This window comes from Schistocerca gregaria, chromosome X, assembly GCF_023897955.1.
Source record: "Schistocerca gregaria isolate iqSchGreg1 chromosome X, iqSchGreg1.2, whole genome shotgun sequence".
NCBI lineage: Eukaryota > Metazoa > Arthropoda > Insecta > Orthoptera > Acrididae > Schistocerca > Schistocerca gregaria.
The window spans coordinates 327,954,499-327,969,886 of record NC_064931.1 but is presented as its reverse complement, the minus strand read 5'-3'; the positions used below and the strand labels follow the sequence as shown (position 1 = coordinate 327,969,886).

Sequence of the window (15,388 nt, the reverse complement as noted above, 5' to 3'; positions counted from 1 at the left end):
CACATTTTACTGCCATCACGTCTAGTTACTGTCAGAAAGCACAACCTATACATACTGGAAATTTCTAAATAATAAATCTGTAAACAGAGAGATGTCAAGTAGAAATTTTTTCATTTTAATTTTAGAGTAACTTTGCTAGACATTTAATGTTACATACATCCATCCGTATTCTGCAAACTATTGTGAAGTGTATGGCAGAGTGTAATTGTGATTCATGATTCCATCTACACATCTCAAAAACAAGACTAAAGATGTCTTTGGAAACACTCGCAAAAACACACACAATATCTCAGTGGAAATGCCCCTTATAGTGCCTGTATTAGCTATAGCTTTAATTGTAGTCTTCAGTTCAGAGACTGGTTTGATGCAGCTCTCCATGCTACTCTATCCTATGCAAGCTTATCCATCTCTGAGTAACTACTGTAACCTACATCCTTCTGAATCTGCTTAGCTATTCATCTCTTGGCCTCCCTCTACGACTTTTACCCTCCATGCTTCCATCTAATACTAACTTGCTGATCCCTTGATGCCTCCGAATGTGTCCTACCAACTGATCCCTCCTTCTAGTCGAGTTGTGCCACAAATTCCTCTTCTCCCCAATTCTATTCAGTACCTTCTCATTAGTTACATGATCCACCTATCTAATCTTCAGCATTCTTCTGTAGCACCTCATTTCAAAAGCTTCTATTCTCTTCTTGTTTAAACTATTTCTCGTTCATGTTTCACTTCCATACATGGCTACACTCCATACAAATACTTTCAGAAAAGATTTCGTGACACATAAATCTATACTCAATGTTAACAAATTTCTCTTCTTCAGAAACACTTTCCTTGCCATAGCCAGTCTACATTTTATATCCTCTCTTCTTCAATTGTCATCAGTTATTTTGCTGCCTAAATAGCAAAACTCGTCTACTACTCGTCTGATTTAATTCGATAGCTATAGCTAACTAAACTTAATATCTGATCCTACTGAATAAACTCTTCTATATGTGTGCAGCATGTGCCATGTATGTAAATGAATTATTAATAGCTTGGAAAACCAAATAATTACAGTATGTCATGCAAAATATCTCTGTCTAGCCAAGACACATCAGTTTTTCAAATTCTTATTCAAGTGTTTGTGTGAAAACCAGTTCTTTAAATTTTTCATTGACTTTTGCTGTCATAATTGGATGTTATTCATTGCTTTATAATTATCTCAAGCAGGAGTGACTTCTAACAATTGTTATCTTATCTGGCAGTGAGTTCTGATGATTTGTATAGACTTCTGTAGCATTAGACACTAAGTCAGCTGCCACACCTATTACCATGACAATCTTTGCAAGAAAGGCTTCAGTTAAATGTGTACCACTGTTTGATGCATAAAGACCCAAGTTTATTTTGAACTACTTATAAACTATGCTATATAAGACTTCAGTGTATATTTCCTGAACAGTATGAACATGCTGAAAGAGTGCCATGATAAATAGTCAATGAGCACAATGAAATTAAAAGATAGACACACAAACAAACACAAACATACACACAAAATTCGAGCTTTCGCAACCCACGGTTGCTTCGTCAGGAAAGACGAAAGCTCGAATTTTGTGTGTATGTTTGTGTGTCTATCGACCTGCCAGTGCTTTTGTTTGGTAAGTCACATCATCTTTGTTTTTAGATATATTTTTCCCATGTGGAACGTTTCCCTCTATTTTATATATATATATATATATAAACAAAGATTCTGTAACTTACCAAATGAAAGCGTTGGTACGTTGATAGAGACAATAACAAACACAAACACACACACAAATTTCAAGCTTTCGCAACCTACGGTTGCTTCATCAGGAAAGAGGGAAGGAGAGGGAAAGACGAAAGGATGTGGGTTTTAAGGGAGAGGGTAAGGAGTCATTTCTATCCCGGGAGCTGAAAGACTTACCTTTGGGGGCAAAAAGGGACAGGTATACACTCGCGCACACATGTGTATGTGCAGATGGATATGGGTGTGTGTTCGAGTGTATACCTGTCCTTTTTTCCCCCTCTCCCGGGATTGGAATGACTCCTTACCCTCTCCCTTAAATGCACATCCTTTCGTTTTTCCCTCTCCTTCCCTCTTTCCTGATGAATTGTGTGTGTATGTTTGTGTTTGTTTGTGTGTCTATCGACCTGCCAGTGCTTTCATTTGGTAAGTCACATCATCTTTGTATGTATATACTTTTCTTGGAGTGGAGAGGAAAAGAGGGTATAGAAAAGAGAAATCCACTTTGTAACAGAATACACACAAGAATGTTCAATTTTGTTGATATACATTCATCAAATACACTTTATTTTCAGTCATCAAAATCAACATGAGTGACAAACTGCTTCCTATAGTACACTAAATCACACAAACTCTTGTGATATATGGAAGCAAACAGTGACTTAATCTTTATCAACAGCAAATACAACAATTATTAATTGCAAGCAACAGATATAATATTACATCCAGTCTGTTTCTGAAGTAGCACAACCAATAGATGAAAGCAGTCTGCTATGAATTTGCTCTGAACTAAGAAGCAGACACACAGATAACAAATAAAATGAGTATTTTTGGAATATTCATGTTGAACAATGCATTTCAAATTTTATACTTACAGAACTGTTTTTATTTCTTTTTTTATTTTTTATTTTAAATTACATAAGCAATGAATCTCATTTTTTCATTTTGTTGAAAAACAGATATTCTTTTGAGTAAATATGTAACATGAAATAAAGAAATTAAAAAAAAAAATGTATTCATTAGAAATTTCAATAGCTGACAGGCTGTTCACCTCAGAATTGCTTTAGAACAATAGATTAAAATTCAGTGCCATACAATTTTTTTATATACACTGACAATTTGAAACAGCAAACAGTAAGCTCTTGAGGTACAAATGACATATTTTGCTACTTATTTGTACCACAAAATAAATAAATTGGCCATTTTGACATCTAAATCTGATTTATTACTATAATAATAAATTAGCAAACAAACTGGTGATTTATCTCCCATAAAGTTTAGGACAAGGGCACAGTCTCTTGTAATTATAAATTTCAGATATCTTCTGAATGGGATGTTTCAGTGCATTTCCATTTTAATTTGTCATATCAAAGATATATAAATAATAAGTGACTCATAAATAACACATGTTTCTCAATAGTAAGAACAGCTAAAATGGAATAACATCCCAAGCAGGAGAATCAAGGGAATGGTTATCTACTACAGAAGTAAAGCATCGATATACAGTTTTGTTCCATGCATAAGACATGCGTGTGGACGCTGCAGTACATAAGAGCTGGATTACTATACAATAAAATGTGCTATAGTTTTATACCTTTCCTTCCCTGTCAGGTGACTCCTTGCTTTTACCCCAGAATTTGTCAAATCTTGTTCTAGCTTTCTCTAGAACATCAGATGCAAGTGAACGGCCAGAGGATGGGGATACAAGTGGCAAAGGTTTAGTGGGAGATTCTTGTGTCAGTGCTTGACCTTCTAATACATGGTAAGAGCCCTGTGCGCTTCCCAGCTCACTTGGCTGATACGCAATGTCGGATGGTGGACTAGGAGCTTCCAGAACTCGGTAACCAGATGGCCCTCCTGGTTGCTGTGTTCCTAAAACTTTACCCTCTTCAGCACCAAATGAAACATCTCCAAGACATTTAAGTGTAGTTCCAGGAACAGGTGTCTCATAGTGAGTCAGTTCTGACCCTGTTGGTACGTTCTCCTCCCCTTCACTTTTTTCTTCAAGCCCATTAACTGTCTGAGAAGGCTGTGGAACTGATGTGCTTGAAGGTTCAGTCTCTGTTGTGTCAGATCGCCAACCTGTGAAATACGAAACATAATGTGAACGCAACCAAATTAATATTTTTACTATTTTATTGAGACATAGCAATAAGTTTTGCAGCAGTTAAATAAAACTGGAATAGTATGAGTATATTATTATATTAAAAGTGGGTGGTTGGATCATATACAGGGTATATCAAAAAGAATCATCCAATTTTAAAAAATCATAACTTTTATGTTATTTGAGATGTGTGCGTGAACAATATACTGTTGGAAAGAGCAAACTCTTGAGTTTCACATGGTTCCCACTAGGTAGCAGCAGTGTCTGCCCACTTAAGTTCTAGTAGAAACTGTGTCGGGACAGCAGAAAGCATTTTGTGTTCTACATTTTGCACAGTGCAGGTCAGTAATAAATGATCAGTGTGACTTCTGTACTAGGTATGGTGTGAATCCTCCAACAGCTCAGATCATTAGATGATGGCATGAACAATTCTGAGAAACAGATTGTTTGTGTAAAGGCAAATTGCTGGGCTGTCCCCGAGTGTCTGACACCGACGTTGAAGGCATCCGCCATAGTTTCACAAGGAGTCTGCAGAGATCCGTTCACCGTGCAGCTCAACAGCTCAACATGACCCTGATGTCCATCTAGTATGTGTTGGATCTATGTTTACACATCAAACCATACAAAATTCAGTTACTGCAAGCTCTTTTTGAAGGTGACAAATAACAGTGTGTGGAGTTCTGTAATTTAGTACTTGGCATGATGGAGGATGACAGTTTTCTTCCATGGTTAGTGTTTAGTGAAGAGGCAGCATCCCATTTAAATGGAAAGTTGAACCATTGTAATGTGAGAATATGGGGTGCAAAACAACCACGTGAAGTTGTACAGCACGAGAGGGACTCTCCAAAATTTAATGTGTTTTGTGCATTTTCATGGGGAAGGGTGTATGGTCCATTTTTCTTTGCTGAGAACACTTTTACAGGAAGCACATATCTTGATATGCTTGAGAACTTTCTTTTCCCATAGTAGGAGACTGATTCGAACAAATTCTTTTACCAAGAGGATGGGGCACCAATACACTGGCATCTGGAAGTGTGGGAATTTTTAAATCAAACGATTACTGAACAATGGATTGTTTGCACTGAACCAAATGATTCAGCCTTACATTACTGACCTTTAAGGTCACTGGACCTGACTGTATGTGATTATTTCTTGTGAGTGTTTATAAAAGACTCTGCTTATGTGCCTCCATTACCAGCAACAAAGAATGAACTAAGACATCACATAGCAGCAGTTGTGGAAGACATCCTCGTTGCAGTGTGAGAACTCTGTGAATACTGCATTGACATATGCCGTGCATCTCAATGGGAGCATAACGAACACCTATGAAAAGGTATGTAAAAAAGCTTATTGAGTTTCCCCCTTCACCAAGAAACAAAATTCATTGTATATGTTTATTAGTTTCAGAAATATAGATGTGACAAATTGGGTGACCCTGTATAGTATTTCCAATTACTGTTAGATACCTAACAAGAGAAATAATATGTATGGAGATACAGTATGTTATATGTGCTGGCAATGGCTGCAATCATTTTACAGAATGTAAATACTGATCAATAGGAACAAGTGAAACTGAACAGCAGATTAGTTGCAAAAGCATTTAAAATGATAAAGAGGCTAGGATTTTGGGGAAATTAAGATATTTAATACACGTCACTGCTCTTCATTCCTTGTCTTTCCTTATGTCAGCAGTGCAATGTGTTGGAACATTTATGTACAATAAAAGCAAATCAACATATCTCTTGTTCCTGTATTTGTTTAATCCTTTAAGCACAAGACCCATTTTGTGATGGACCATTGAAATTGTGCGCTCACTGGTAGCAGTTGTTCATAAATAGACAGTGTAGTATGTAACCTCCCTCTCTCTATATTTTCTGATTCTTAATTGCAGTGATCAGCAATAGGTAAGGCACGGTTAACAGAGAGAAAACACTTTTCATTAAACCCGTCAGTGTTGCTAAATGGAAACATATCTCTGTTCTTTATGAAATTTAAAGGTTCGCTTCTTCAGTGTAAGTGACATGGTTGCTCTGAAAGGAGAACAGTTCATACCATTACTTAGATTATTGAGTTCATAAATAGCACAGTTCCTAACAATGGCCTGACCCAACCATGCTCGTAATAACCGTCAAATCCAGTTCCATTTGCCAGCTAAAGATATAAATTGCTGTATAGCTTTTCCAAATTAAAATTATCATGTTTTAGAAGTTCATAGTCATATTAATAATTGTTCAAGGAAGAATATAGATTGACAACAGACACTACTGGCGAAAAATCATGATACTGATTTGTCCACTGATTTTTTTGTATAATTACATGCACTTTTCATGAAAAAACTGATTAATCACTCAACTTTGCTTTACTATTTGACAGAAAACTTCCAAACTCATATTTTCAATATCTGCAAAGTGTCAATATTTTTTGCTTGACTTGACTTCATGCTGCTGTTCCATGCAACCTGAATAATAAATTTTCTCACCTTATGTAAAGTACCCCTTACAAGTGTGAGCTCTTTCACTTTCTGCTGCTTGTCTGTGCTGGATGATCATTCTGTGGATGACATGCAGATTTTTAACTGAACATTTTGTAATTTGTATGAAACTCAGTATGTTGCAGGCAGTGGAGCCACTGCAAATGCAAATCTGCAACTGTTCATAAGGCCAAAGGGACCTCATATATCCAAGCTGCTGGAGTTGTTGGAAGTACTTATTAAAACTGATTGCAAGGATCTGTCTGACCTTTGTTTGTCAGACAAAGATTGTGACTCCAAAGAAAGAACTGGATCTCCTCAAGCCTCAACCACAACAGGTATTATACATGGAACTGCAGGTTGTGTTATTTCCAAATAATCTTCGGACTTGTGTGAAAGTAACAGTGAATGTGACTTCTCTACAAAAACAGAGAATGTATTGGTCACAAAACAACAAAACAAATACCACCCAGTAGTGCATCCTTTAAATGTGGAGAATGCAGGGATTATTTGTTATCTGGATGCCTGATGTTCAATCTTTCAATATTTTCAATTATTTGCATCACTGTCAGTTTTAGAGTTTATTGTGGAAGAAAGTAGTAATTTTTATACACTCATTTTGGAAGAATTGCTCTCAAGAAACTGATTTTATTTGATTGTAAGTGTTCTGTATTTTGCTGATTTCTTGGGTAGCGCTAGAGACAGACTTCTCAAAGAAAGAAAGGTTGCTGATTAAATATGTCAGACCATTAGGAATGTGTTTCTCCATTCTGTGTAGCCAAAAGTTTGCTTCTATTAGATGGGAAACTGTTCTTTAAGCACTACATTACTTCTAAGAAAAGATGATCTGAAATAAAGTTATCCATGTTCTGTGACTGCAAGACTGGTTACATACTGGATTTCTTTGTTTATAAAGGGGCTGAAAGTGACATCAAAGAATATAGCCTGGGGAAACCAAGGGCTATAGTGGTCACTCTATATCACATCTATTTATGTGAACAGATGGTATGTGATTGCATTACAAAGCTACAAATACATGTGGAAAAGTCCCCAAAAACACACATTACATGCCTTAAATGAAAACATAGCTGAAAAACAGAACAAACTCTGTTAAGGTCATCTGATATTTTATTAGCTGTCAAGTGGTGTGATAAAGACAAGTTTGGATCTCATGAGTTGCAGCATTGGCAAAGAAAACTGACCATAAAACTAGAAAGAAGGTCCAGAAACAGGAGTGCACACTGGACTACAATGAGTCAATGGCAGCAATAGACACATTGGATATGGCTCTAAGCTCAATAAAATCTATCCAAAAAACCATAGAATGTTGTAAGAAGTTCACCAGAATTTGTTTCCACTCTGCAGTGAAGTGCACACTGATTTGAAACATCTTGGCAGATCACAACTGTGGCAGACCAGGACCCAAACCTGGTACCTTTGCCTTTTGCAGGCAACTGCTCTATCAACTGAGTTATCTAAGCACAAATCATGACCCAGCATCACAGCTTTATGTCCACCAATACCTCTTCTTCTACTTTCCAATCCTCACAGAAGTACTCTTGCATACTTTGCTGCAAAAAAGTTGGTTTTTTCATGTTTTGGACATGCGTGTCTTAAATGTACACAAAATACAAACACTTAAAATCATAATGAAAGGTTGAATGGATAAATACCACCATAGTTGTATATGAGAAATATTGGAGGTGTATGGCAAAGAAAAGAGGAACAGTGTATCAAAAAAGTGTTAGCAGATGTACCAACCCTTTGGTTAATCTTGTAATCTCATAAAACCTATATAGAGATCATACCACACTCAAGAATCAGTCAAACAAGTATTTTGTACCTCTCTTCTTTTGTGGATGAATTATATTTTCTTAAGATTCTCCCATTGCATTTCAGCCTAGCATCAGCTAGGTGCATGTTAGCAGGTATTCCACTTTAGGTCACTGTGGATGGTTACTTGTATTTTGTAATAGTCACTGTTTTCTGTGATTTTACATCAATAGTGGCTGGCTCTGGTACCAGTTTTATTCTGCTGACTGTCCCATTCTATAGCTGTCAATTTCATGATCAGGAAACGTACTCATGATATTGTCCAAGTTCTCTCTGAATCACTCTGCCACTATAGCTGCTGATTCATATAATGCATAAAACCATCTGATAACCATGTTTGTTCCACCTTTGATGCTCAACTTCACTCAGATTATTTCACATTCATAATCCATAGTAACCCCACTACATATTATAAAATTCTTTTTGGCAATAAATGTGCTGCCACCATTATGTCAAACATATCCTTCAGATATATGTTCAATCTGAATATATGATTTCACTGCTATTCATTTAGATTTTCAGCTTTCTTTCTGTTCTTAGTGTGTATTATTATCTTCAATAAACAATACAAATTCTGGAACCTTACTCTTTGTGCTCTTTGAGTCTCCCATTATCACCGTAACATTTTTGCTTTCTGATCTGCTAGGATGAAGTTCACCTCTGAGAATAATATCACTGATCCAAATTCAATTTCAGCAGAAAATTCATCATTGACCATAAGGAGGAATTCTTCTAACTTAAAAAAGCCTACATGTGCACACTGCATGTTCTCTGCTATCCAAGTAGTTTCTTTCTTCATGTAGTCCATGCCTGACCTATTCAGGGGAGCCCTATAATTTCCACCCTAAAGTGGAGGTCAAGAAATTTGCATCAAAGATCATCACAGAATAATTTGAGCGTCTGATTCAGAGCTTCCTTTTGTCTCCAAACCAGAGTAGTGAGAGCCCTGTAATCTGTTCTAACATGATATATGATTTTCAACCAGTTGCATCCAATGTGTTCCATAACGGATGGCGCACCCTCCTCCATGTCTCGGATGAGACCTTGTGGCAGATGTACCAAGTGCATATGGGCCTTCGTTCCTGGACTGCTTGCTATTTCCCTAAGTGGTTCCATTAACTGCTTAATGATGGAGCTCACTGAACTGGTGCAGCTTGCATGTTATGGTCGATTCTTATTTTGATATCTTTGGTGGTGTCCTATCTTCACCATCTTGCTTATTTGCCAGTTTTGGTTTTGAAATTGATGATGGAAGTAGTGAACAGGGACTGCTTGGACGGGAGCAGTGAGTGTGTTTGTGGCAGTGAGCGTGTAAAGAGTGTATCAAGCTGACAGCTGTTGAGTGCCGCATGTGAAAGTTCGCTGGTTTTTTGGACCGAGCTGTGGCTGTGTGGTATTAGTTGGCTGCCTTATACTGGAGGACACACAGTTCTGCATGACTCAGTGGGGACTGCTAACTCAACCCAAAGTGGCCTTCTACTGTTATCAGCCGTGGAAATGGAGCTGTAACTCAGAATAATGACTGAGTGTTTCTGGCCACAACAGCTTACTGGCATTGTATTACTGCTCATGGCTGTCTTTGGCAGTTCTGACTGTTTGAAATGAATTATCAATTAAGATCACTAGTTATCTGTTTTGCATCAGGTTTGTTGCTTTGGTGATTGGTACTGGCTCAACCTCTCAGTGTTAATGGTATGTCACTTTCGTAAAGTTTGATTTATAAGCTGTTATCGGTTATCAAACTGTAGTCTTACTTAGGGGGAATAATTTATATTATAGGCTAGCCTATTTGTAATTGAGCTATGATCAGAAATTTGTTTTAATCACTGAGCTGTATGGTTGTTTTTCCTTAAGCTTCGATTGATATTGCACATGGTTTAGACAGAGGTTTCCAATGTTTTGCTAAGCTACCCAACCCATTTTAATGTGTGCTTTGTGATGTTTTGTCGCTCACCATTGATTCTGTGGAGTGTCTTGTAAAATTCCTGTGATTTTTCAGTTGATTTGGAGAAACAAGTGAGGATCTTTAAAGTTCCTTGACAGGTAGAGTTACAACTCATTTACCCACTATGTAAAGCTTCACTCATTGAGTTTGCCAGTGACACCTTGGTTCAGGAGTGAGATACAGGTAAATTGAGGTACACCATCCTACAGAGAAGAATATTTATCCCCATGGTCTCCTCAGCAGGGAAGGTAGCCTCTTTCATGCTACATTTGGGAAGTGCATGTGGCAGCACAAGCCCTTGAAGCAGCTTTATCCAAAGCTGAGATAGTGTCTATCATTGTTCAGGGGATAAATCCAGAAGATTGATCATATACTTTTGTTCATGGGTAGACCCTCCACATTTCAAGAACTAGAATTGTTAGTTGCATAAGGCGATGCAAGGTGCTGGTGTAGTCGTGATGTTAAGCAAACAGAAAGTGGGATTAATTCAGAATCTGGTGCCAGTATTGCTAATCAATCAAGCAGATGTTTTTGTTGTAGGTGGACACTGGGCACTTTGCCCGGCAGTGCAATTGCCAGCCTAGCACAGAGCCAAACAGTTGATGCTGAAGTAAGACCAGGCAGAATGGCCAAAATAAGATACCACATGCTCGCTATCATCTCAGTGTGGGTAGTGTGCTGCCTGCCTGCACCAATATTAATCATGAACCCATGTGTGGGTTAGTGGATTTGGGAAGCTCTGCATTACTAGTCAGTTATGAATGGTATACTATACATGAGCATATTTGTAAGTTTGGGCAGTTGCACCCAACCTTTGTAAGGCATCACACTGCCAATGGTCAGCAAATGGTTGCCATCAGAGCCTTGGGAGTCAATTGCAGTATTGGGAAATTTTCTTGGCCACTTTAGGTCATCATGATTAAGAATTTGAGTTTTGAATTAATTTTGGGCTGTTACTTTATGGATAAAACTGGATCAGTATTGGATTATGGGCAAATGTCATTTTATTTCAGTTCATGCCCACAACAAAGTTGGTCTTTTGCCATGATAAGTGTGTCCGTGAGGTATGTTTGGTGGCTGATAGTTATGGGGAGTTTAATTTGCAGCATCTGTTGAAGGTGGAGGCATAATGGCTGGGGTGGGTATTAAAACGATTTCCTCACATGCCGACTAATAAACTTGGGATGACTAATAAGGTGGAATATGGTATTCAACTTAACAATGATATTCCTGTTAGACAGTCACCATATTATGCCGAGATTGACAAAATGTTGGGCAAGGGAGTTATCTGGCTGTCTGCCTTGCCCTAAATATCTCCAATAGTTTAAGTTAAGACATGTAATGGATCAGGCATCAGGCCTATGGTGGATTAACATTTGTTAAATAAGAAGGTGGTGTTAGAATCTGTTCCTTTGCCAGACCTCTACCACTGTTTTACTTGGTTTGCTGGTATGAGGTACTTCATGGTCCTGGACCTCAACCAAGCCTACTATTAGATTCCCCTGGTGAAGGCTTCTAAGCCTGTCACAGCCTTTGCTATGGACTGGAGTTTGTATGAATTCAGCTGACTCTATTTCAGTTTATCCATGTAAGCTGCAGTTCTTTCATCTGTTGGATTCCATCTCGGGGGTCATATAGTTACAGTTCACATACAATTATTTAGATGATGTCGTCATATACAGCAAAACCTTATCTGAATTCCTGGAGCATCTTTGCCAGGTTTTGGCAAGGTTGGGGAGGCAAGTTTAACCATGAATTCATCCAAGGTCAACTTGGCCCATCCAGAAATCTCATTTATAGGGCATTTATTATCAGTAGATGGGGCAGGAATAGATCATTCCCACATGCAAACCATTTTGAAATTCTGTTCTCCAAAGAGTAAGACAGGGATAATCCAATTTTTGGGAATGATTAATTTTTATAGCAAATATATCCCCAAATTTGCTGAATTAGCAGCCACTCTGAACGCACTACGTAGGAAAAATTAGGAATTTACATGGACTGATACCCAGCAGGTGGCCTTTGATACCCATAAGCATGCATTGAGCAATGTTGCTGCAAGGACAGGATGGTCAGTGACATCCTTTGGCTTATGCATCACATGCCCTTACTAGAACGAAGACCAAATATTCCACCTATGAGCTGGAGGTGCTTGTGGTGCTATTCGGTACTTAAAAATTTCGATTCTACCTTGACGATCATTCCTTTGTGTCGGAGATGGACAACCAAGCCCTGTTGTGGGTGCTGGCCAATCCCTACAAGACCGGTCAGATTGTGAGGTGGACCATTAGGATATTAGTGGTTAAGTTTGAAGTCAGACATATCACGAGTTCTGACATTATGGTCACTGATGTCCTTAGCAGAATGTTGGAATCTGATGCTGAGAAGAGCCCTAGAGAACAGGTAGTCCAGCAAGAAGCCTTGAGGGCTGTGGTTTTGTGTGAAATGCCTGAACTCTTTGGGGATCAGGGGCTACATCAGGATTTAGACTCTGATTTAGGAAAGATTGAGCAGTGAATCCAATCCAGAGAAGATGCACTTGGGTACCATGTTAGGAAAGGTGCAAAAATCCAAGGAGGTGGGATTTGGAAAATCTGTCTTCATAGGGAGCTAATTCCTGCCATCTTTAAATATTACCATCATTCAATGTTTGAGGGGGGGGGGGGGGGGACCTGGGCCTTTACAAGATGCTTCATAAGATCAGATCAGAGACCACATCATCTGGACTTTCCTGCATAAAGATTTTAAGCAATTAGTTACACAGTATCAGGAATGCAAAAGGTCCAAACGCAGTTTGGGGCATAACTGCAGCCTTCTTAACTCCAGATGGGTGGAATTTTCCATGCAGCAACTATTTGTTGACTATGTGGGCTCTCTCTCCACACAAAGTGTTCTTATTTTCATCACTGTTGATGCATTTACTAGGTTCACGTTGTTGAGGCCCATTGACAGTATAACAACAGGAGCTAGTGCAAACCTCCTAAGTAAAATCATTTCATAGTTTGGTCCTCCTGTTACCTAGGTGAGCAATAATGCCCCAGCTTTTGTTTCCCAGGAATTTTTCAGGTTTTGTTTTAAAAATGGCTTTAAGCATGTGACTATAACACTTTATTACCCACAGCCTGGCAAAATGGGACCAATTTTTGTCACTGCTGAACTTTGCATTTACATGGCAAGAAATGAGCCCCACTAAGCTACCTCGGTTTCATTGATGTTTGCGCATCCAGTTAACTCCCTACTCATGAACATGTGGGGGGTACCGATTTGTTGCCCGAGGTGTTTAGTCCAGATATTATTCAGGAGAACTGGTGACAGGCTAAAGCTAATACTTTGAGGGCTCATTGTACAGATACGACAGGTTACCCTGCACAACTGCTAATGCACCAGCAATTTTCTAATGTTTTTTGAAGCAGATGATTCAAAACTATCTGAGTGTAGTCACTTATCTGGACTATTATGTTAATAAGTGGCATTACAAGAGAGTGACAGCTGGCAAACTTACATCTACAATTCCAGGCACAGAAACAAAACTCACTAAAGTACAACCTAAAATCATGTGAATTCTGTCAAGAACAAATGGAGTGCTTAGTCCACATATTTAATTGTAAAAGACTTCAACTAACTCAGCAACACGTGGAAGGCACTGAAAGAAACCAAAGTGCCTCTGAACTTTAAGACTTTCAGTCATTTCTTGACAATGAAATGAAATGATCGTATGGCATTTATTGGCCGGGATATCCCCTTTAGGGTTTGGCTGCCGTATTGCAAGTCTTTTTAGTTGATGCCACTTCAGTGACTTGCATGTCAATGATGATGAAAATGATGATAAAGGACACGCAACACCCAGTCTCCTGCCAGGAATCGAACCCGGGCCCCCTTGCATGGTAGGCAGTAATGCTACCACTGCACTACGGAGGCAGACATTTCTTGATAAAATAAACTATTATGAAAATTTATACAAAATGTGGCCCAGGTCACCAAACCTCTTCAAAATCTTTGCAAAATATGAATGGTGACAGCTGTATCAGGACACTTTTCACAAGTTTAAATATCACCTAAAGTTTTCTCCTTGTCTGCTGAAATATGTAACATAAAAAAGCCTTATCCTAGCCACCAACATGTCTCAGTGTTGCATCAAGGTAATTCCTTTTCACAAATGTGATGAAGGGCATGAAAAATCCATTGCATATACATTTAAAATGCTCTCTTCAGCCTAGACCAAACACTCACAAATTGAAAAAGAAGCACTGAGTATCATATTTGGCATCTAAAAATTTCATAGTTCCTTATGGCACAAAATTTCACCTCATAATAGACCATAAACCATTAATTTCCTTGTTTGGTCCTAAGAACTGCCTTCCAGGATAAATAAAATGTGCAGTGCCCACTACACTGGACCCTTTTCCACAGCAATTAAAAATGTTCAATTCAGTATCAGCTGACAGCACAACATGCTATCGCCAATGACTATGCAGACTATGTAAATGACTAGTTTGGCTCTCAGAAAACAGATTTTCTGTACACACACACACACACACACACACACACACACACACAAACTTTTAATAATACTGACTACTATATTTATATACATTTATTTCATTCTGAATAATATGTATGTCATTACCGCCTGAGAGAGGTTGTTCTTGTTCAGCTAGTTCTGGTGGTGCAGACTGTGGTGCTGGAGGAGGGACAGCTGGTGGAGTCCATGCTTTTACCTCACTGTGTGGCCTGCTTATAAGTTCACCTGAAAAATAGTTTTAAGTGCAATGTATAAAACAGAACTTTCAAAAACACATCTAAAATAATTTGCACATGCTGTTTCTGAATGCAAGCAGATTTATCATCTCTCGTTTGAAGAAGCTTGCCATTATTGTGCCACTAGCTTGAAATATGTATTACTGTAATTAACTGCAAACTCAATAAAATCTAACACTAAAGAATAATCAACTTTCAGCTGTTTATTTCCTTTGGTGCCGATTTGAATCATGATGAAGTCCTAACATCTGCATGTGTTGTTCATGACAGTGTTTCATAGTAATACAGATTGTAAACTAACCTACTCACTGTGTGTGTGTGTGTGTGTGTGTGTGTGTGTGTGTGTGTGTGTGTGTGTGTGTGTGCGCGCGTGCCACAGAAAACTGAAGTGTGAATTCTTAATACTAAAATTCTGTACGAGTACCGCTTCACTTCAAACAGAAAATGTATTATGAATTTTCACTAACTTCATGATGTAATATTTCAGTCTGAGTGATCAAATTTTGCAATTAAATCCGCCCCTCAAAAAAAAAAAAT

The 15,388-nt window shown here is 38.3% G+C and overlaps 1 protein-coding gene across 1 annotated transcript in view; it reads right to left on the bottom strand.

Annotated features, from left to right (window-relative positions):
- Nucleotides 1-2,271: 2,271 nt before the first annotated feature.
- Nucleotides 2,272-15,388, bottom strand: part of LOC126298052 (misshapen-like kinase 1) — a 1,491,768-nt gene continuing 1,478,651 nt past the window's right edge. The window contains exons 18-19 of the mRNA XM_049989371.1: nt 14,721-14,840; nt 2,272-3,823 (exon numbers count right to left, since the gene is read on the bottom strand). Of these exons, the coding sequence (XP_049845328.1) occupies nt 3,330-3,823; nt 14,721-14,840 (614 nt within the window). The 3' untranslated portion in view covers nt 2,272-3,329. The remainder of the gene's footprint in view (nt 3,824-14,720; nt 14,841-15,388) is intronic.